A 23,790-nucleotide genomic window follows, 5' to 3' on the forward strand; every position below is an offset into this window, starting at 1 on the left:
ATTCTGCTGTGGCATCGACGCTTCTTTGTAGCGCAGCCTCACACTCAATGTAGCTGCCTGCAATGGCAATTAGTGCGGTGTCGTCCGCGAACTGGCTACACGAGGTTGTAGCATTTTCACAGGCAGTGGGCAGGTCAATGGTGTACGCCAGGAACAGAAGTGGTCCCAGGACCGAGCCCTGGGGCACTCCTGCTGGTATTGGTATGAAGGCGGATGTTGTGCCTTCAACCTGCACCCGCTGTCTGCGTCCTGTCAAGTAGGCTTCGAGCCAATTGTGAGCCGTGCCGTCGACACCATAGTGGCTCAGCTTTTTCAGCAAGCCTTGATGCCATACACGATCAAAGGCTTTACTGAGATCGAAAAAACACGTTACAACATGCTTCCCCGCATCCCTAGCTGTGGATATCTGGTGGACGATCCGCGCGAGTTGCAGTTCGGTCCCGTCTTGTTTCCTGAAGCCGGATTGGTTGGAGGGTAAGTGCGGTGCTATGTGCTTGTACAGACGAGAGTGGACTATTTTTTTCTTGTGTTTTTGATATTATACTGAGCAGGGAGATGGGTCGGTAGTTGGTAGGATGGGAGGGGTTGCCCGACTTGGGGATGGGTGTAATAGTTGCGTCTTTCCAATCCTGTGGTATTTCTCCGGTTCTGAAGGACAGATTGTAGAGACTAGTGAGAGATGGGGAGATTTCCTTTGCAGTTTCTTTCAGGAGCCGAGTTGGGATGTTGTCAAAGCCTGGGCTCTTGCCAGTGTCTAGACTGCATAGAAGCTTCTCGACCTCTTCCACTGTTGCTGCGATTGTATTAAATTTAAGAGTATGACTGATGTCAGGGGTAGTGTTGATGTCTGGTGTAGTACAGGTGGTCTTGTCGATGGACTGTTGGCTTTGGGAGATAAAGAACTTGTTGAGAGCTGTTGCCTTCTCCATAGCCGTGGCTGCAGTGGAGTTGGCTGTCGATAGTGTGGGAATTCTTTGCTTAGGCGGTTTTTTCAGGTGCTTCAGTAGACGGTGGAGGTTTGTACCCGTTGACGTTGTTTGCTGGACAAAGTCGGACTTAGCCTGTCGCAAAAGAGCGGTTACTCGGTTACGCTGGGCTGTGTACAGTTTCCAATCTGAGTCTAGTTGGGTCGCCTTGTAGGTGCGGAACTGTTTGTGCTTTGTTTTGATCTGGCTGAGGAGATCCTTCGTCATCCAGGGACGAGTGGGCGTAGAATTTTTGCTGGACTTGCTTCTGGTCACTTGGCAGTGGTGCACGGCTAGTTTCAGTATCTGGTCTCTCCAGAAGTTCCAGAATGAGGTTACTGGCTGAGGGTCAGTGGGATGTGGATCGTACTGCAGATTGCAAGTAGCAAGAGCTTCACGCAGGGACGCAATGCGTTCCTCGCTCCACAACCAGTATGTGCTGGAGGTGCTTTGCTGTGTAGTACTGCTCTCATTTTTATTATTATTATTTGTATTATTGTTTCTGTGGGTGGTGTGCTGCTGGGGTCGTATGTTGCCTTGTATGACAACATGATCAGAGGCACCCATTTTTTGTTGTTGTAGCAGTTGCAGGGCAGATCCCTGCAACTACTTCAACAGGGGATGGCTCCAAAGGATGCCTGGAACAAGCCATATTGAGGTTTCAAGCCACCCCTCTCAGCAAGAAATTCGAAATTTCAATGGTGGAAGATATACTATGAAGAGAATTTCAAAAAGTATGTTTCGCGGAGCGATCGCTCAACCTACGTCATTCAAACTTTGCAGGATGGTTCAGACGTAGAGTCTACATGCTAGGCATGAAACCACAGGGGATGATAATTATCATAGCTGACACACATGTACACAGAGTAACACACACAGCAGATTCGTGTGCACAAATACTAAATTAGTGGACGTCGTCATCTTCTTCCCGCTGATCTCAAATGTACTATGACGTGCTATTTCGCCTGACGGCATCCTGGAGAGTGGCGGCGTAAATGAATACCATCGACATCCTGGCTCGAGCACAGCACACACGCGACATCGAGATTTCCAGACCGATCACAGCAGAGGTACTTGCTGCAACTGAATCCGTTCTTGTCGCACTTTTGTCTCACTACAGGAACAATTCCTATCCACATGAAGCTGCGATCTCTGAATCCAAGGAGAATCGTTCAGCGACCGTTCTACCTACGTCATTGAGATTTTGCAGGATGGTTCTGACCTACACGGTAGGCATGGAACCACAGGGTTTGATGTCATAGCTGACACACAAAGTCACACACACAGCACATTTGTGTGCACAGATACTAAATTAGTGGACGTCGTCATCTTCTTCCCGCTGGTCTCAAATGTACGATGACGTGCTATTTCGCCTGACGGATTAATTGTTACTTGTGTCTCTAATGATCATGTTCTTGTTGAGCAATGCAAAGTTAGTTGTATTTTGGTGAGTCAATCATAATTTTCGAAGTATAAAGTTTAGTTTGACTTATTTCGAGTGATTTGAAGTAAAAAAAAAACGCGCCAAGTTTCGCTTGTCAGAGGTAGTATGTCTACCCTGTGCAAGAGGCACAACGTCCTTGCCTCCACAACGTCCTAGCCTCCACAACGTCCTTGCCTCCACAACGTCCTTGCCTCCACAACGTCCTTGCCTCCACAACGTCCTTGCCTCCACAACGTCCTTGCCTCCACAACATCCTTGCCTCCACAACATCCTTGCCTCCACAATGTCCTTGCCTCCACAACGTCCTTGCTTCCACAACGTCCTTGCTTCCACAACGTCCTTGCCTCCACAACGTCCTTGCCTCCACAACGTCCTTGCCTCCACAACGTCCTTGCCTCCACAACGTCCTTGCCTCCACAACGTCCTTGCCTCCACAACGTCCTTGCCTCCACAACGTCCTTGCCTCCACAACGTCCTTGCCTCCACAACGTCCTTGCCTCCACAACGTCCTTGCCTCCACAACGTCCTTGCCTCCACAACGTCCTTGCCTCCACAACGTCCTTGCCTCCACAACGTCCTTGCCTCCACAACGTCCTTGCCTCCACAACGTCCTTGCCTCCACAACGTCCTTGCCTCCACAACGTCCTTGCCTCCACAACGTCCTTGCCTCCACAACGTCCTTGCCTCCACAACGTCCTTGCCTCCACAACGTCCTTGCCTCCACAACGTCCTTGCCTCCACAACGTCCTTGCCTCCACAACGTCCTTGCCTCCACAACGTCCTTGCCTCCACAACATCCTTGCCTCCACAACGTCCTTGCCTCCATAACGTCCTTGCCTCCACAACGTCCTTGCCTCCACAACGTCCTTGCCTCCACAACATCCTTGCCTCCACAACATCCTTGCCTCCACAACATCCTTGCCTCCACAACGTCCTTGCCTCCACAACATCCTTGCCTCCACAACATCCTTGCCTCCACAACATCCTTGCCTCCACAACATCCTTGCCTCCACAACGTCCTTGCCTCCACAACGTCCTTGCCTCCACAACATCCTTGCCTCCACAACGTCCTTGCCTCCACAACATCCTTGCCTCCACAACATCCTTGCCTCCACAACGTCCTTGCTTCCACAACGTCCTTGCCTCTCGCTGTGAGCAAGAACTCCTCTGGCTCCCAGGTGCTATCAACATACCCCTTCCACTTCACTAAGTACCAAGTGCGGCTTCCTCTTATTCTGTGGGAGATCACCTTCTCTACGATGTGGCGAGTGCGCATCTACCAATGGGGGTGGGGCAGGCTGAGTCCGCTTTGGCATTGTGCTGGCATTGTACGTCTTCAGAGCTGCAACATTAAACACCGGATGTGCGCGAATGGTGGTTGGTAGCTCACGGTTCTCTACTCGTAGATACTCCATTCAAAGCTATTTGAACAGTCGTTCATGTCAGTATTATGACAGGCCTGAATGCACCAGCATCTAGATATCATCTGTGCCTCAAGTTTTAGACTCAGCACTATAACCGTGCAAACAAAATGTGTATGCGCGCACACAAGTGCATAAGTGTACACATGCACACACATGCATGAGCATGCACACACATGCGTGCGCATGCACACACGCATGCGTGCACACATGCATTGACCTTGACCTTCGACGACCCATCTCCAGTGGAGATGATACGCTACTGAGTTAGGCAGTATACATACACACACACACACACACACACACACACACACACACACACACACACACACACACACACACACACACACACACACACACACACACACACACACACACACATATGCGTATATGCACGGATATGCATGCACGCACGCGGCACACACACACACATGTGCATGTGCACACACGCACATGCAGAATACACATGTCCGATAACTTATGAAAATGGTCCATATCAGCAACATTTTGCCCAGATACCACTCCAAAACCTTTGTTTTTCCAGCTCAGTAAGGGTCTGACTTGATCATAAAGAAGAAAAACATGCACATTTTCGGACCTATTTTTACATTTCATCCTCCTTGTAACAAATTTGACGTAAATTTTTCAACCCGGAAAAGCTTTTGAAACTATAAAATAGTTGAATTCAAAGCTAGTAGTACTTCCCCAAACCAGTTTTGTTCAAGAGACATCCTTGGACGAAGTAGAGCATCAAGAAAGACGGCATTCGAATGAAAATATTTCCTGAAGATATGTGTCTTTTACAAAACTCCGCAAAATCGCAAAATTGTATATTTTAAATTATTTTTCTAGGCACCACACTGCAAGAGTTTGCCCAATTATCCCTCAGGGAATGTTTTTTTCGCACTCAGTACACATGTAGGAAAGCAAGGAAAAGTAAAACTAAACGATCTTTGGACCAAGTTTTTTCCTATTGAGCTGCCTTTAAAAGTACTTTTCCGAGATGGATGAGATGGATGGATGAAAGGACAGACGGACGGGTGAACAGACGGATGGACGGATGGATGGAGACAGATAGACAGACAGACATACGGACAGAGAAAGAGCACAGAGGGGTGATCATGAGAGATAAGAGGAAGATTACAAGCCGCCATGGCCCTGATGAAAATCGGGGAGGCGGACATTAAGAGGCAGTGTGAATGATAGTTGTTTTTGGTACATAGACATTTTGGCATTGTGCATAAACTAATGTGTCAGGCTGATACAACAAATCCACTTACAACCTTTCCAGCATAACGAGATTGGCAAGATCATTTTCTTTAAAGGTTTTGATGGATCCTGTGGTCAAAGTTCTGCAATGAAGCATTTTTAACACAGACAAAAGAATGTCCATTGTAAACTCTCAGAAAATGGTCCATTTCAGCAACATTTTGCCCAGATACCACTCCAAAACCTTTGTTTTCCCAGCTCAGTAAGGGTCTGACTTGATCATAAAGAAGTAAAACATGCACATTTTCGGACCTATTTTTACATTTCATCCTCCTTCTAACAAATTTGACGTAAATTTTGCAACCCGGAAAAGCTTTTGAAACTATAAAATAGTTGAATTCAAAGCTAGTAGTACTTCCCCAATGCACCAGTTTTGTTCAAGAGACATCCCTGAACGAAGTAGAGCATCAAGAAAGATGGCATTCTAATGAAAATATTTCCTGAAGATGTGTGTCTTTTAAAAAACTCCGCAAAATCGCAAAATTGTATATTTTAAATTATTTTTCTAGGCACCACACTGCAAGAGTTTGCCCAATTATCCCTCAAGGAATGTTTTTTTCGCACTCAGTACACATGTAGGAAAGCGTGGAAAAAAGTAATTCTAGAACTGCTTGTGTCGGCATTCGCAACTACTCCACGAAGCTGCTGGCTGACCATTTGCAGGGGGGCAAGTTCAGCAACATGCCAGCGCAGCAGCAATCCACAACAGCGAGTGTCCGCACAACAAATGTGGCTAGCGAGCAAGCTTTTGCTCTCCTGGACCGGTTGCAACGTGAAAACCCAAACGCGTCCACCATCGCCATCGAAGGCATCGTATTATTCTGCTGCAACCGAACCGGGGAATGGCTCCGAAGCCAATCCTTGCTGAGGTGAAGAGAGCTGTTCAAGAGCACTCTAGCAGGAGCCCAGCACCACCGACAGCTGTACCAGCAACGCAGCCAGGCCATTCAAGATTCCAGCCGGAAAGAATGATAGAGAAGGAGAGGCAGCGACAGCAGAAGGAAGCCCATACTCTTCAAGAGAAGCAACAGCTGGTGGACAGCATTGCACTCCCTTGACTATGGAGCACTCCAGATACTGTAGCAGAAAAGCTTGCGCTCCTTCCAACAGCGGCAGCAAAGCTGGCAGCTTTGAAAAAAGCAGGTTCGTTTCAGACGTGTCATGTTGCAACAGCATTGTTACAAGATATTGTTTCAGTGGTCGTCCGGCGACAAATGGGCAAGCACCTTCTACAGCTAATCAGAGAAGCTATAACGGACACGAATGAACTGCCTGAGGAGGCTTAAGGTGAGTTCTCTGAGGTGAGTTCTCTGACCTGATCGTTGTCTCTAAAATAGTTAATTGAAAAATGTGCTTCAACGACGACACGGCTAGCTGCTCCTCTTCGCCTTCATCATCGTCACTGTCGTTATCTTTGATGCAGGCCGTCTTCAGGGAAGCCAGAAGGGTAAGATACCACGACAATGTGGAGTACTTCTCCCTTCCCAGATGCGTCGTAATGGAATCGACCTTGCGTAGAATAGACAGCAGCTGCTTGCCAGTCTCCCAGCAGGTGGGTGGCAGTTCCAGCTGCTTTCTTTCCTTGTCCGACATATTAGCATGCAGCAGTTGGAGGGGCGACTGAAGCTCGACTAGTCTTGCCTACATACGGTAAGAGCTGTTGCACCTGGTGGGGCAGCCCTGGATTACCTTCTTTGCCACTACTATGCCCAGTAGTGCCTGCTTCTGAGCCAGCTGCGTGGTCTTCAGTGCTGAATGTTTGATGTGGCGCACCAAACGGCGGCAGCGTGCAAGTAGGTTACACAGCTGCTTCTTGTCCAGAGCATCCTTGATGGTGTGCAGCACATACCAGACTTGCTCATTCCAAGCATTCCCGGAGAATTCTGCCTGAGGGCACAGAAGACAGAAGCACCAGACAAAAGCAATGTATTAGCCCTTTGTCATAACTTGATTATGTTCAGCACCCTATAATATGCTTGAACAGTGCATGTTGAAATGCCAATCAGGAATTTAGTCCCTGCACAACTAATGTTTACCATTGGATCAAAATATTCTCCCTCAGTGCACAGTTCACACTTAGTACAATTCAAATATAATCAATAAAACAATATTGTCACAAATTGTCGAAGTGAGGTACCCTGTATTGTCACACCATGAATAGAGAAAGCTAACATGCATACTTTGAACTAACCTGCCAGCTTAACGTTCGCTGCTTCATTGTGCACAACCGCTACTACTTGCGAAGTTGGTATTGCAAATCGCGCCGCAGCACCCTTGAGCTGCTGGCTAATGTTGATGCCAGTGTGGGATTCCGGAAAGTGGGCAGTTTGGAAGACGGCGGGCACAAGCTTCCAATTCTCATCAACAAAGTGGGCTGTTGTCGTCGCATACGTTTCAGTGGCCTTGGACGTCCAAATGTCTCTCGTCAATTAGACATAGTGTGGCCTGGCGACTAACCGTTTTCCTTCCTGCTCGCCATCATCGTGCTGCTGTGTGCACCGCTTATCCACGGCTGCATGGCCAGCGCCCTGGGGCCGCTAGACATGCGACCGGGTTTCCATGTCCACAACAGTAGGACTAGGACTTGTGTGCATGACTGCTGGGCATGAATGCCCGTTTGGTTTGCGACGTAAAATATAACTTCAAACAAACAAACGAAAACTGCAACCGCAACTGCAACTTTGCAAGTGGTGTGGCAAGAGCAAATCTACTTGCTAGCTACCCATGAGCAGACTGAGCACTGTGTGATCTGGTGAACAGTGCAAGAGTGTGCAGCACTGCGGGCATTCAGTGACGGCCAGTTCCAGAGACTTTCACTTTTGACTCAGTTTGAGTTTGAGCGCCACCACTTGTGCCAGTTGTGGTTCAAGCACGGTTGGTGCATGCAGTGTAGCTGCATGTACTGGTACATGTACTAGCACATGAGTTGCAGTGTGACTGCACTGTTGTGCAGGCCTCAAGCTACCTGTCGACATGCCATGCAGGCACTGACTGTCGATGTCGTGGGTACACCGTATGGTATACAGTGCTCGTTAGTGCAAACGAGCTGACCTATTAAACGAGCCGAGTTTCTTGCGAGCGAGCTAACGAGTACCCGGTGAGATCGTTTCAACACTAGTTTTGTAGGATATTAACGTTGCGGTTTCGGTTTGTCACAATTTTCTTAGCTCACACTCCACCCACGGCAAGCAAGCACAGCTTTGTACATGAACAACCTTGCTTTTAGTTATTTTGTATTTGTAACTACTACTCCGATGTTCTGATTTCTGCCTCCTATGACCTGACGACGGCAAGACACACTGATCCATAATAAGGCTCCCCTTCAACATTGCCTTCAACCATCACAACCAACCAACCACCATCTGCTGCGCAATTCTCCAAGTTTGGCTGTCCAATTTGCAGCATCTAAATGCAGGTGTGCTTGCCCATGTACAAAACTGCTGCATTGTATGGTCATTATGGCTAAGTCTGATTCAGTCTAGCATTCTCTCATCAGGTCTTGTTGGTGTGAATCACAGCAGGCGAAAGAATGGAGTCCAGAGTAAAGAATGCAACCGTCAGCCGAAATTGCACGTCATAGTACATTTGAGATCAGCGGGAAGAAGATGACGACGTCCACTAATTTAGTATAATTATGTGCACACGAATCTGCTGTGTGTGTTACTCTGTGTGTCAGCTATGATATCATCTTCTGTGGTTCCATGCCTAGCATGTACGTCTGAACTATCCTGCAAAGTTTGAATGACGTAGGTTGAACGATCGCTCTGCGAAACATACTTTTTGAAATTCTCTTCATAGTATATCTTCCACCATTGAAATTTCGAATTTCTTCAAAAAAAGTGCTGAGAGGGGTGGCTTGCAACCTCGATATGGCTTGTTCCAGGCATGCTTTGGAGCCATCTTCTGTTGAAGTAGTGGCGGGGATCTGCCCTGCAACTGCTACAACAAAAAATGATTCGATCTGAGAAAGGGTGAGACCGCGAATCTCGGTTGAATATTGAGTATTTCAAGCCTTTTCACGACGAAGATGGAGTTCTTTTTGGAGATGGACATTGTGTCCGACTTCTGGCGTCTGGTGAAGCCAGGGATCATTTGTCCAGTCAGGTCGGCAGCCTAACCGTCGGTAAGCTCGTGTTTGGATCCCGTTCTGCTCAATGTGGTAGATCACATACAATTTGATATCGCACAAATTGATCTCAGCATTGTGCGTACGGTATTTTATATTCAGAAAATCCCAAAGTGTCTCTGTGTGGCCGTCCTATGCCACGAGAAACTCCAATCAGGCTCCTATGTCCTCTGCCTTCATGATTGAATGTCCACTTCGTTTGAACAACGAACACAACAATCGAGGACGGCTTTGCAATGAAAAATACAGCTATACTGGAGCTGAAAAAAAAGAAGAAAAAAACGTGCTCAGGATGAGACTCGAGTACACGCATACTCTCCCAGCAGGTGAAACGCAAATTTTTGTGAAAAATGCGCGTCGCCGACTGACCAGTAATTTCGCCTGACGACGAATAACCACAGCTGTCACCACTGCTGCCTTGGAAGAGAGCCCTACTGCAACTACATACTTACAGGTTGATTAGATTCTCCAAACAATTATTAAACCCGTGTGGAAGGCTATCCCATCCAGTACGCCTGAACAGTCTGTACCAGGTGAAATAGGCAAAAGAAAGCTGGATAAGGCTAAGCGGACATTGCTTTTTGTGTCCAGGGTTGTCACAGTAAAGCCTGTGTGTAAGCACATTCGAGATTACAGCCACCTTCCATGTACACGCCCAGTCAGGTGAAGTCAAAACTATTGACAGCACCCATGCCCATATACGCCCAGGAATGCTGATAATCAATACCAGGGTAGGTATTGATACTCAAGAGAGCATATCTGAGAAGTTGTGCGAATCGATCTCTCCAATTTCGCAAAAAAATATTTGCAGGTAAGTTTCCTTTAGAGTGTAGATCGAGTGTGCAAAGCCCGCGGAAAGGTTTCTGAACGGAAAATCGACATTGGCATACCCCTCAAAACTAATCTCCTTTCCACACACACCAGTCCTGGTGATGTCCTAGATAGGACATCACGGAACCCAGCATGCCCCAGCATACATACTATGCTGTTCCCATAGTAATCGAGACACGTGACTCAAAACTCTGTGTCGCGTCCGAGGAAGATGAACATGTCGCACTCAAAACAAACGCAACGAAGGCCTTTCGTCTCAAAAGTAATTATTAGTTGTCGTTCTCCTGGCGGCTTGCCTCAAGCGAGTCGAGATTCGTATCTTGCCTCTTGCTTTCACGAATTTTATTTTCCTCGTTGTGGAGTACGCCTGGACAAAGGAACTGGCAAGCGAATCGTTTTGGTCGCATTGAAAATTGCAAGTGCACAAGAGGATTGGCGAAGCAATTTGTGTTCGCACTTTCAGTGGCAGTAGCTGCTGCTGCGATAAAGTTTTACTTTCACCATTGGTTTCAGGCAGCAGAAGGATCTGGCTGAAAGCGATGGCGATACGTCCATGACCACCACGACCTGGGTTGATATCCAAGAAAGACCGTCCAAGGTCCAGTTTTAGCCAAGAGCTGTCGTATCCAAGAAATCAAAAACGCCAACAGCAAGCTTTGGCCAAACAATATCTTCCAGGCAGTAATTTACGGGCCTAGCGCCTGCTGCCTCGTCTTCCTCCTCTGCATGACCAGGTTTGGGGCGAAATGAACGCACGGGGCGTGAAGAAACATTCCAAAGGCAAAACATTCAAAATTAGAACCAATCGTTTCCAAAGAAGCGCCGCGTGGCTACGAGAAACCCAACATGAAATCCCCAAACGAAAACGGCCATTCGGTCGGGTATTCGATGGCAAATCGAATTTACACTACCTCAATCCCCGCCGATGTCTGATATTCTCCGCCTATTCCCTCAAACTTGACCAATTCGGAAAGAAATCCATTAGGCCACACCAAAAAGATTTCGTGTTTCCGGTCGGCCGACCGGGTCCGTTTTTTCAAAAATTATGGAATTTTTTTTGGTTTACAAGTACAAAAAAAACAAAGAAAAACAAGCAAAAACACTGAAAGCATTGTGTTGCTTTGCTCGAACCGAAATAAAAGTTTGACTGAATGCAGAGACGAAAATTCCGGAGCTGGAGAAAAGGTCGCCAAGAACGATGGCTGCTTAGAGCAGCCCGCTTTGTGCCCAGTGCTGACGATGGCTGCTCAGAGCAGCCCGCTTTGTGTCCAGTGCTGGCGGGGTGCGAAGTGTCTTCTTCAGCAAAGGATAGTTCGCGTCTCCCATGAAACCACTTTGAAGGAGTTGTTTTGTGAGGAAGTGCAGCCTCGCTTGCCTGAGGACGTCACGTCTTTAGAGTGGATTGTCGCAGCTACAGCAAGCAGCAATGGTGGGGCAGGAACGTGGAAAGATGTAGAGGTAACTGACACTGTCGGCCTTGTTGTCGAAATACGAATTTGGATGCCGTTTCCTGGATTTTCGCTTGGTGGACGTAGCTCCTGCTGCCAAGCGACCGTGCCCTGACCGTCCCTCGGCATTCGATGTGCTTCTGGGAGCAGCAGCTACTGCGTCCCGCGGTGGTATTCTACTCCATATTCCATGTGTAAATATGTATAATGTGTATCACCAGTGTCTGATCCAAACTTTCTCAATTTGGCTCATGTCTATGAACATGATGAATACAGCAGGGAAATAAACTTTCAAACCAAAAAATAATAATTTTCCGACCGACCGGGCGTATTTTTTCGGGGGGTGCCGACCGGAAACACGAAATCTTTTTGTTGTGGCCTTACGATCGTGCATCCTCCACATACATTCAAAAATGCTCACGCAGCACTTCTTTTCATCTCGTGTGAGCGACCGACCCTTCCATGACAACTCTGGGGCAGGTAACCAATCAGACTCATTCAGAGGGCGATATCTTAGATAGGACATCTCCCCGACTGCACACAGGACAATGCAACTCCATCCTGCGACGAGAGAGCTTGGAAGCTCAGGGCCCTACGCTATGCTTTTTTTGCCTAGCTAGCTCATCATGCATGTTATTAGCATTGATGGAAATGTTGTTTTTTCGTTGATTAGCTACATCAAACTTTCTCTTTGCATTCAAGGGTAATACGACATCGTCTACCACCTTGATGACATAGGCAAAAAAAGCATAGGGATGTTATAAATTTTTCATTTCTCCTATTTTTTCTCAAGACATAACCTGGGATTCAACCCGCACTATCGCCCTGTGCATGCATTCCCCCGATACATTTCGCATACATACTCATTCTTCCAAGTTGCTTCACGTTATGATCTTGCATTTGAAAGCCCTATTTGAATACTGTGGCCAGTTGTCTTTGATGGTACGGTACGGTACGGGACAGGTGTGGGATAGCGCCAGGCATGCCGATGGCACAAACAAACAAACAACAAACACCGAATTGAAGCTGTGTGGACCCTGGCTAGCGCCAGACGTTACTGAAGTAACGTATTTTGCATAGCTACGGGAATAGTGCATCCCTGAAGTCAGATTTATCAAACACCGACCCAGGTATGTGCATGGAAGGGGGAGGGCCAAGTAGAGTGGATACACCACCCTCACCTGCCACATTCACAAGGAAGAAATGCAAAGAGTAGCGCCAGCCAGGGGAGTCCGTCACCAATAATTTCACTAGGTGAGGGTGTTACATGATGTGGAGGCACTATCCGCGCAATTGGTTGCACTGGGGAACACTCTAACATATAACGCAAGGAGGGTAAGGTAATGCGGGGTAGGAAGCTGAGGTGAGAAAAAGGGGACAGTCCCAAAGGACACCACAAACAAGTGAGAACACGAATACTTGCAAGGAAAGCAGCCAAGAACACAACACAACCCAATACCAAGAAATCAAAAGAGTACAGTACCATAAAACAGGTGACCAAGCTTTTCTCTCATTTCCTGTATTTTCCTGGTTTTCGCTAATTTCGGCCATTTTCTCTTTATTTGGGGCAATTTTTGATTATTTTTTGCATATTTTGCGCAATTTTTGGCACTTTTTATTCATATCTAACCCATTGCTCATTGGGGGACGAAATCTGAGTTTCTTTATTGTCAGAGCGCCCCCCCCCCCTGTGATTCTGTGAATTTCAGGGCCGCATGTGCCCTTGTCACACCACAAAACAATATTTTTATGAACACTCATGGTTCAGTGCCAATACCGGTAGTTTTTCGATCAAAGTCAAAAGCCCCAGTGTGCCGGTAGTGACCTTAGGTTCGCGGTATAATCCCAGGAAAACCGGTATGGTTGGCAAGTATGCACTCTTTGTGACGATGATTTCCCATGATAGGCATATGAAAACGATGTTCAAATCTTTAAAAAAAATATTGCTGCATTGTTCTCGTGGTAGGAGTGCGCTCACTTTACTTTTAACGAGAGAGCTTGGAAGCTCAGGGCCCACGCTATGCTTTTTTGCCCAGCAAGAGTCAACTTTTCTTTGCATTCGGGGTAATACGACACTACCTACCACCTTGATGACCAAGGCAAAAAAAGCATAGGGATGTTATAAATTTTTCATTTCTCCTCTTTTTTTTCAAGACATAACTTGGGATTCGAACCCGCACTATCGCCCTGCGTGTATTCTCTGATACACTTCGCATACTGTAAAACGACAAACTTTCGCGGCGGCTAAATTTAGCGTTTTGGCAAACTTGACCAGTTAGCGGCGATAAATTTTAGCGACTTTTACCTTCCACTGAACATCTTCAAGAAATTTATTATACGAAGTCTCGGAGTGATGGGACGCAGAGTGCACGAAGAATGAGAGAAGTCAATCAAGGAATCAAAGATAATCATAAGATGAGTACTAGTACTTCAAGAAAGGATGGCGTTTTCGAAAAGGGATCATCGGAAGACTTTCTCTTCGAACTGCTGAGCCACTGCGATACTAATGGCGATATAATTCAGAAGACTTCTTCGAGTAGTACAATACTGAAATCTACGCAGCAGCAAGCTGGCTAAACACTCCAACAAGTTAAACAACACTCTCCACAACACTGAGGCACTCTCCAGTTGTTCGTTTTATTCTCTTCTGCCATTCTGGTTCAAGTCGCCGTACTCCAACGACAACTAGGAAGACTAGTGTTGGTACGTAACTTTCAACAGCTGCGGGCTTCGGACTGTAGCCGTGCAAGCATCGATCAGTGCTAGTCCAGAGTCTGTGCAGTGCATGTACAGACAGTGCACGATCGATCATGGACGCATCGTGTAGTACATGATTGTACAAATTTCTTATTCGCGTGTCAAACTTTCGCGATTCGGCACTGCTCGCGAAAGTCGCGAAAGTTAATCGCTCGCGAAAGTTTGTCGTTTTACAGTACGTTGCTTCACGTTATGATTTTGCATTTGAAAGCCCTATTTGGATATTGTGGCCAGCTGTTTTTAATGGTGCAGATCAGGATAGGTACGGGATAGCGCCAGGCATGCTGATGCTGTCCTTGATGGTACGGTACGGGACAGGTACGGGATATCGCTAGGCATGCCAATTTTGTCCTTGATGGTACGGTAAGGGACAAGTACGGGATAGCGCCAGGCATGCCGATGGCACAAACAAACAAACAAACACGGAATCAAAGCTCTGTGGACTCTGGCTAGCGGAAGACGTTACTGAAGTAACGTGTTTTGCATAGCTGCGGGAATGATTTAAAAATCATTTCATGGAGTAATTAAACGACACTGGAGGCTTGCGGAATGGAATTCTCTAGGAGAGGAGTGTCTACCTACCTCTAAACAAGCATGTACATGCCTGTGTGAATGCACCTGCATGAATGACGTCTGACGGTTTCCCATCCTAGATTCTGCACACCAATTGGTCTATAATTATGTACATTCGCTCCCGCAAGCTTTGCAAGCCGTGGAGTAGAGAGACAGAGTTTGTGAGAGACATAATGTAGAACATTCACTGAACAAGAAACTTACACAGATGTCACCCATTGGTGAGGAGATTCTCCTGCTATTGTGCAGTCTTGGTAGAACCTGACAATACAGCATTAAGAAAACAAAAACAAAAAAACATTAATTTTCAGTAAGCGGCCATCCGTAAATATATAATATATATACATATTATGTGGGTCACTATAACAGGTCGGCCCCTATAACGGGTCGGCTCCCTACAGCAGGGCGTTACAAGAAAGCTGTAAACCTACGCGGAGCAGCCGGCACAGCGGCACTGATGACGCAGTGGCATAGGGGGAGCGTAGCTGCTTTGCGTCGAGAGAATTTCTTCCGCTTGTACGACATTGTCGACACCGACGACTCGCCAGTCGGCTCCTTTGCTGGTAGTCATGTCAGGAACGCACCAACCCAGGCATCCATCGAGGCACGAGACCGAGAAGGGCGGTCAACTTCCACGGCTTCCAGAAACCAAACGAAGTAACTCCTTGTTTCGAAACAGTAGGTGTTTGATCTCCTTCCTAAATACACGCATGCGTGTTTACTCTGTACATGTGTAGATTCTGCACTGCACGTGGAGCGCAACGGCATTTATTGTTTAGATTACGGGAATATTCTGATATGCATTGCGTAACCATAACCTTTAGTTGATCCTCTGATCTTCAGTTCTCCTTTATTTAGTTGACCTTCTACATCTGGTTTTTTGCTTGTGTACTCTGAGCTAGCTATTATTTTGTGTCTATAAGGCATACGATATGCACCTCTTGCACTGCACTCTGAGCTGTCCATATATGCGACTCAAACCGACCCGCTATAGGGAGAACACCCAAACCGACCCGTTATAGAAACAGGCCTGCTGCTGGGTCCATCATATATTATAGATATTTATTCCTGTAGCTATGCAGAAGACGTTACTTCAGTAACATCCTGTCCGACGGCAAAAGAGGCTGCAGATTTAGTTTTTCTGCGCGTTATCCGCAATGACTTCTGGTCTTCAGCAACTTGGGTCTCCTGTAACACGCATCCTGTCTATGCTTTCGTAATGCTAACATAATGCTCGGGATAGCACTCGCTACTGATATATTAGGTGCTCGTTGGTTGCTCCGACAATTTCATGTCTGGCGCTAGCTCAATGGCAGACGGACCTCCGACTGGCGCTATCCCGTACTTGTCCCTATTACCGTAAATACACAAGGCGACAGAGCTAGCGTCAGACATCGATACGGTGTTGTATTTGTATTGTATTTTGTATTTATGGATTCTCCACAGGCCTTAGCCTAAATCGAGGGAGTCTCCGTCAACAGCTTATGAAGAAGAAGCTGAGGAGAAAAATAAAAATAGGAAATAGAATGATGCGGGGTGGTAGTAATATAACACAGTGCTCTATGACATCGCTACTCTACGTGGAATGAAACCAGAGGGCTCATAACGGGTGATAGCAAAGTGTGTGCTGTACTAGTATCACGTTGCCACGTCACGTCCTAATATTACGTACTTACATGTGCTTCAGACTCATTACGTGTGGGTGTGCTGTGCACGCATGCATGCACCCCCTGAGCAGATAGAGCTGTCAACCACGCGGTGTTCAGTGGTTGTGATTATTATTGCAATGGCATGAAGACAATTTCGATTTTCTATTTCTCTTCCCGTTAATTTAATCCTATCATGCATTCAACTTTGTAAACCATATGAACTGAGTAGGTGTTCGTTGTGTCGGGTGCACTCTGTGTGCGTGCTTGAGATTCCCCGACAACTTTGGTGCCGAAACCCGTTTGAAGTTCTGAAAGATGGCTTCGAAGTTGGATGGATTTATTCGCCCGTATCGGGGCAAACAGGACGACTTCGATGAGTTCTGGGCTAAGTTTCTGGTCTTAGCCAAGGCCAATAAGTGGGCCGATGACGCTGCCAAGGCGGAGCATCTTCCGTTGTTCCTGAGTGGACAAGCCTTTACGGTTGTCACTCAATTGTCTGACGAGGACAAAAATCGCCGGCAAAAATTAAATCTGCGCTGGAGCAGGCATTTTGCCCCACGCCTGGTGCTGCCTACCGTTAATTTACGTCAAGGGCTTTGCGGAATGGAGAGCCTGTGGGCGCGTACCTGGCAGATTTGAAGCACCTACTTACTCTGTCTGGCCATAAGATTGCGGATAATTCAGATCCCGTGCTGATTGAGCAGTTCCTGAGTGGTTTGCCAGCTGATATTGGTCACCACGTTCGTATGGCGTCTGCTACGCAGAAGCTCACTGTCACTGATATGGCAAATCAAATCAGAGTCATGCAGGCATCCAAACTCCCAGAATCCCATGGTGCTGTTGCTGCTGCTAGCTCTCAGCCCAAGAAGTCGCTCGTGTGTTACCAGTGTAAGGCCGTTGGCCATGTGAGATCACAGTGCCCGAAGCGTAAGCCCAGTGTCACCTGTTATGCCTGTAAAGCGAAAGGGCATATTTCCAAGGACTGTCCGAACAAGAGTCGAGTTGGAAATGTTGCTGCTGGTCACGCGCCGCCTGAACGTACGGATATTTGCCTTGCTCTGGCAAAATCGGATGGAGACCTAGTTCGTGTAGCCGTGGACGTACAGGAACCCAGTACTGAGTCTAGTACGTGGACGCGTTTTGCCTCTGTGGTGGATTCTGGCTGTACTCGCACACTTGTGGAGTCGGCTGTTGTTGACCGATTGAACCTATCAGCTGCAGTTTCTCCCTGTCAGGACAAGCTGTTGTCTATCGACGGAACACCACTTACTATCCTTGGCAACGTCACGCTACGTGTGCAACGACTTGATGGAGCCGTCCATTTGCCTCGGATCACTATTGATTGTCTCGTTGTGCCCAACTTGTCGTCCTTGAACACGGACTTCCTGATTGGCACAGATACCATTGGCAAGGTCGGTGGCCTCACTCTACGTTACGACGGTCTAGGGGGCACGCTGCCCTCAGTTGTGTTTGGTCAGCAGGCAGGTGTCGCTGCCGGTGCATCTCCCCAACCCAAATCTGAGAAGCCTAACAAGCTTTCTCGTCACATCGATGTTACCGAGTCCGAGCTGACAGTCACCTTGAAGGCGAATGATTGCCAAGCTAACTGGTCGAATGAGCGTGGTCATTGGATTGCTCAGTGGTCGTGGAAGGGTGGCGTTGCACCCGAGCAGCACATTGGTTCCGGCATTGGAGAGTATTTCGCGGAAGTCTCTAAGCGTCAGCGAGGAGGAGCAGTTTGCTTCAGAAATGAAGTTGTGGGTGGACAATGGATGGCTTGTCAAGTACGACTCCGAGGCATTCGGAGAGCCTGTCTTGCCGATACTTGCCGTTAGTCAGCGGCACAAGGCATCCACACCGGTTCGGCCGTGCTTGGACTACCGTGCCCTGAATGCCTGTCTTGTGTCCCACCCCGGTGTCACCGCTCCAGCTTGTGACGCGAAACTCCGTGACTGGCGCAGACGTAGTGCCAACAGCGTTCTTCTCGACATCCAGAAAGCCTACCTGCAAGTACGGATCCATCCCACCCTGTACAAGTACCAAACCGTTGTGTACAAAGGCGAGTTGTATACCATGACCCGCATGGGATTCGGTCTGAACGTTGCGCCAAAGATCTTGGACATGATTGTCCAATGGATTACCCGTGATCACGCCGACGTTGACAACTATGTGGACGACCTCTACGTCCCTACTGCCCAGACCGACATCGTCCGCCATGAACTCGCCAGCTATGGGCTTGAGACGAAAGAGCCAGAGCAGTTCGCAACTGCTCGTGTGTTGGGCCTACAGCTGTCCTCTTCTGATGTCAAAGATAAAGTCACGTGGGAACGTCGTGCTGGTGTTGACCTCAAGTTGCCAGAGTCACCAACTCGTCGTCAAGTGTTCAGTTGGTGTGGCCGTGTGATTATTCACTACCCGGTATGTTCCTGGTTACGCCCGCTGTGCAACTACATCAAGCGGCTTGTCGGTGAGAACACATCGAAATGGGATGACCTCGTACCGCCTCATCTCGTGCAACCATGTCGTGAGGTCGAGTCTCGTGTCCGTCAAGACGATCCTGTGCATGGTGTCTGGTCTGTGCCCTGTGATGACACCACAGTGTGGCACGTTTGGTGCGATGCTTCTGGTCTGGCCATGGGTGCGGTTCTGGAAGTCAATGGCGCTATCGTCGAAGACAATTCCTGGCTCAGACCTTCCGATGATAAGCGTCACATCAATATAGCAGAGTTAGACGCCGTCATCAAGTCGCTCAACCTCGCTCTGTGTTGGCCAGTGAAGAACGTGGTCTTGCACACTGATTCGCGTACAGTCCATGGCTGGTTGACGCAGTTGCTGAACAACATTCGCCGTGTTAAAGTGAGTGGCCTTCACGCTATGTTGGTTCAGCGTCGTTTGCAGATCATCGACGATTTGATCACTGTATCTGGCATTACAGTTGACGTTGAATGGGTCCGCTCAGAGGACAATATTTCGGATCAGCTAACCCGTGTCCCTACCTGGTTCCGTGTGCCGGACAGTCCTAAAAAGCCACAGCCTGATGTTGCAGCAGCCGGTGTTACCGTTCGTGCTCTCCCACCTCTTGCTATGGGTGACATCGCCACTGCCCAAGTTGCTGACGAGGAGATCTCGTCCGCTAAGGCCCAGCTTCTCTCCGGTGAACCGATTCCCAACTCCAGCTACAGCAGAGTCCGAACCCAGCTGGTGGTTGAGGATGATGTGCTGTTTCGTAGCGTGAAATCGCCTCTCAACGATGTTGAGCTTGTGCCTGCCCTTCCCCAGAGTCTTACTGCCGATGCACTTGCAGTCACCCATACTGTGAGTGGTCACGCCGGTTGGGAAAGTATGTGGCGTCTACTCCGTAGCCAATGCTATTTCCCTGGTATGGCACAGCGCTGCCGTGACTACGTGTTAGAGTGCACTACCTGCCGTGCGGCAAATCCTGCTCAACCTTGTCTACCGCAACCAACGCGACCTGTAACTCCCGATGTTTCCTGGCGTGTTGTGCAAATTGACACGCTCGAGCTTGGTACGAACAAGTCTGGCCGATATCACTGCGTTCTTGTCTGTATTGACACCTTCACCAAGTGGGTGGAGGTCGTTCCACTTGTTCGCCATGATGCTGAGTCTGTCGCCGATGCATTTGTTAGTGTGTGCACTCGGTGGGGTCCTCCCCATGTTATCTGCTCTGACAACGGCACAGAGCTTCACAATGCCCTGATGTCATCCCTCTACAAGGTATTTGGGGTCAACGTGTGTTTTGGCGCAGTTCGCCACCCCCAATCGCAAGGTGCCGCAGAACGGTTCAACCAAACGCTGTTGACCTTGGTGCGGAAGGTCCTCGACGATTCCAGTGATTGGCAGGTCGACCTAGCTATGCTCCTGTACTTCTACCGCAACAGGCCCCACAGTGTCACCAGTGTCTCACCTATGCAAGCAATGGTTGGCTGGCAGCCCCGCAGTTTCGTGGTGGATGCTACCCCAATAGATTGGTTGTTTCCCCGCTGGACGGAGGAAATACAGCGTCGCGCCTCAGCCATGTACGATCTCCTGGAATCAGAGTTGTCGTCCTGCGATTTTGTCGAGGAGCCAACTCAAGCGTTCTCGGCTGGAGAGTCTGTTCTCTTCCGCCGTCCACACCGGCACCAGAAACGACTCCCAGAATTCGAAGAAGGTTGGATCGTCAAGCGTGTCGTTGGTCCCTCAACTGTCGTGATTGGCCGTGGCACAGCAGAAAAACTCGTCAACACAGAGCTGCTGAAGCCTGCTGGAAGTCATTCCAGTCGTATCCCTGAGCCACTAGATGTAGCTAGTATTATCGATGACGAGCCGTTGGACCATGTGCCTTTGGCTGGTGTACCTGATGACACCGCTGGTAGTCGTCTTCTCCGCGACAGAGCCCTGCTCCGTGAGCCTAGTAGGTATGGCTCTTGAGACCACTATGTTCTCTGCTTTGTCCGAATTTGGGTCTGACTCGTGACTCTAATTCGTGTTTTGGCCGTCTCTGACGATTGACGTTTAATAGTGTGTGTCATAAATTTGGTTCTTTTGTTTTGTTTTCTCAATTTATTGGCTCCTATTCTGCGATAATTGGTACTGTTTTTTAAAGTCGTTTTTTATCTTCTTCTCCTCATTTTTAGTGACAATTGTCACTAGGGGGCATGTACTAGTATCACGTTGCCACGTCACGTCCTAATATTACGTACTGGCATGTGCTTCAGACTCATTACGTGTGGGTGTGCTGTGCACGCATGCATGCACCCCCTGAGCAGATAGAGCTGTCAACCACGCGGTGTTCAGTGGTTGTGATTATTATTGCAATGGCATGAAGACAGTTTCGACTTTCTATTTCTCTTCCCGTTTAAAAAAATACTTTAATCCTATCATGCATTCAACTTTGTAAACCATATGAACTGAGTAGGTGTTCGTTGTGTCGGGTGCACTCTGTGTGCGTGCTTGAGATTCCCCGACAGTGCGGACAGGAGCGGTAAACCATTTTGGGCTGGATACAGTACGAATGGCAGCCGGGAGGGAGTTCCATGTGGCAGTGGTGACAAAGAGAAAGGTGGCACGGGTGTGTGTGCTGGTTGTAGCAGGTGGGAGTAGATGTTGGGGGCGCCTGGCGCTGTTTGACACTGAGTAGCCTAGGTCCTCCAGGGTCATCATCTGGCTATTGATAAGGTGGTGGAGCTCAAGAAGCTTTCGGCTCCGTTTGAGGAGGGTACACGCCATACTGCCGCAGGATCACACGTGCCACTCCTGCCTGTAGCCGTTCAAGGGTAGTAGCCTGAGCACTGGAGAATTGAAATTGCCAGAGGGATGAGGCGTATTCAACCACAGGTCAAACCTATCCAGTGTACAAGCGGCTGGCTACGGCTGGGGTGATGCGCTTGGTCATGGGGATCAGCAGGACTGCACGCTGGCGAAACTTTGTCGTGATGGTGGCGACGTGGTTTGTGAAGTCGAGGTTAGAGTCCAAGATGACCCCAAGGTGTCGGTGAGTCGTTACATCAGGCACGTCATCTCCCTGCATTCTCAGGTGCGGAGTCGGATGAGTAGGGTGGGCACGTTCTGCACGACTTCTAGGAGAGAACTGCATGGTGCAAGACTTCGAAGGGTTGAAGCACCCTCCGACTGAATCAGCCCTCTGCAGAACCCCATCAGTGGAGGCCTGGAGGGGGTGGACCATTTGTTGTTGGTTAGGTCCTCCGGCTGCTCTCCCAAGAGTAGTGTCATCGGCAAATAAGAGCACATCAGTAGTGACATCAGACGATATGGTGCGGGGAAGGGCATTAATGTAGAGAATGAAAAGAATGGGGCCAAGGTGAGATCCCTGGGGAATGCCTGCAGAAACTGGGTGGGTCGCGACTTGGCAGAGAGAACTTTGACACAGAAGGAACGGTCTCTGAGGTAGTTGGTGAACCAAGAAACGGCTTCAGGGGATATGATAGTAGCGAGCTGACGGAGAAGAACAGTGTGCGGTACCTTGTCAAACGCTTTCGCGAAATCCAAGAATAGAGCGTGGTAGTCAGTGCGCTTGTCGAGTGCTTTAGCCACTCTTGAAGACAGGACAATTAGCTGATCGAGTGTCGACTTGCAGGAGACGAAGCCATACTGGTGGTCGGTAATTAATCCCTGCCTATTGGGGAAGCTGGTGAGGTGCTCGGCGATGATGGCGTCCAGAATCTTAGCTATGGCCGCCAGCATGGAGATAGGCCTGTAGCTAGCTGGCTCCGCAGGTTTGCCGTTTTCTTTGTAGATAGGTATGACTGTAGCCAACTTCCAGTCACTAGGTAGCTGCCCGAGGCGGAGACTAGTGTTGAAGAGGTGGCATAGGGACTGCGTTATTACGGGTGCCACTTCTCTCAGTATGACGTTCGTGATATCCCCACCCACAGACTTGTGCTTGGGCAGAGTGCGCAGTTTGCGGAAGACTTCATGCTGGGTTATGTTTGGCAATTGAAACTGGAGATCTGGTGTAAATTGTGCTGGCGGTAGGGTGGTAGCACACGGGTCAAAAGACGAATTTGGGGAGAACTGGCTTTTGAAGCAACGGGCCAGTGCTTCTGCTTTAGAAGAATCACAAGCTGCATCTCCACAATCATCAACCAAAAAGGGATGGTCGCTCGTTTCTTGCTGATCTGGGCAATTTTCTTGGCCTCGGTCCACCATTTGTAACAGTTTTTGTCCCTATCAATACGCGAGCAAAGCTCTTCGAAATAGAGGGACTTGCTGCATTTAAGACTGTTTGTAAGAGCATTTTTCACCATCTTGTATGCTATCCAGTCTTCCAGCGCTTTCGTTCTATGGGCTAATTTGAAAATACGGTTTTTGTCCCGGTGCAGTCGCTTGTGCTGGGCAGTGAACCAAGGCTTTGTGGTCTGCTTTCTTCTCGGCTTCAATGTTCGCATGGCCAAGTGGCGCTGGATACTCTCATTGGCACAGGAGTGCCAAGAGTGCCAGGCGCTTTCCATACAACTGGCGCCATCTATACACTCTCGGAGAGGCTGCAACCAGAGGTCCGCTCGCATAGCCTCAAAGTCGGTGCTTGTGTAATCTGGTACCACTATCTGCTCACGAGTTTGCTGTCTGAGTTGCCTCAGTTGAATGTTGCAGAGTACTGGACAGTGGTCGGAGAGCGGAGGCAGCACTTCGGGAGTGGTGACTAGATGGGGAGTAATGGTGATGACAAGGTCAAGCAGAGACGGAGGCGATCGACCTGTTGGCGCGTAACGAGTGGGTGTGTGGGTGACGAGTTTGAGAAGACCCAGGTCATCCAGCGTGGCGATCAGTTTCCGGCCTTCTGTAGT

At 48.5% G+C, this 23,790-nt stretch overlaps 1 protein-coding gene across 1 annotated transcript in view; it reads right to left on the minus strand.

The window, feature by feature from the left end:
• Positions 1–23,790, minus strand: part of LOC135828061 (uncharacterized) — a 148,092-nt gene that overhangs the window by 85,378 nt on the left and 38,924 nt on the right. Inside the window, exons 3-5 of the mRNA XM_065340494.1 lie at positions 15,039–15,095; positions 9,678–9,749; positions 5,111–5,182 (exon numbers count right to left, since the gene is read on the minus strand). Coding sequence (XP_065196566.1) covers positions 5,111–5,182; positions 9,678–9,749; positions 15,039–15,095 — 201 coding nt within the window. The remainder of the gene's footprint in view (positions 1–5,110; positions 5,183–9,677; positions 9,750–15,038; positions 15,096–23,790) is intronic.

This window comes from Sycon ciliatum, chromosome 12 (genome assembly GCF_964019385.1).
Source record: "Sycon ciliatum chromosome 12, ocSycCili1.1, whole genome shotgun sequence".
In the NCBI taxonomy this organism is placed as follows: Eukaryota; Metazoa; Porifera; class Calcarea; order Leucosolenida; family Sycettidae; genus Sycon; species Sycon ciliatum.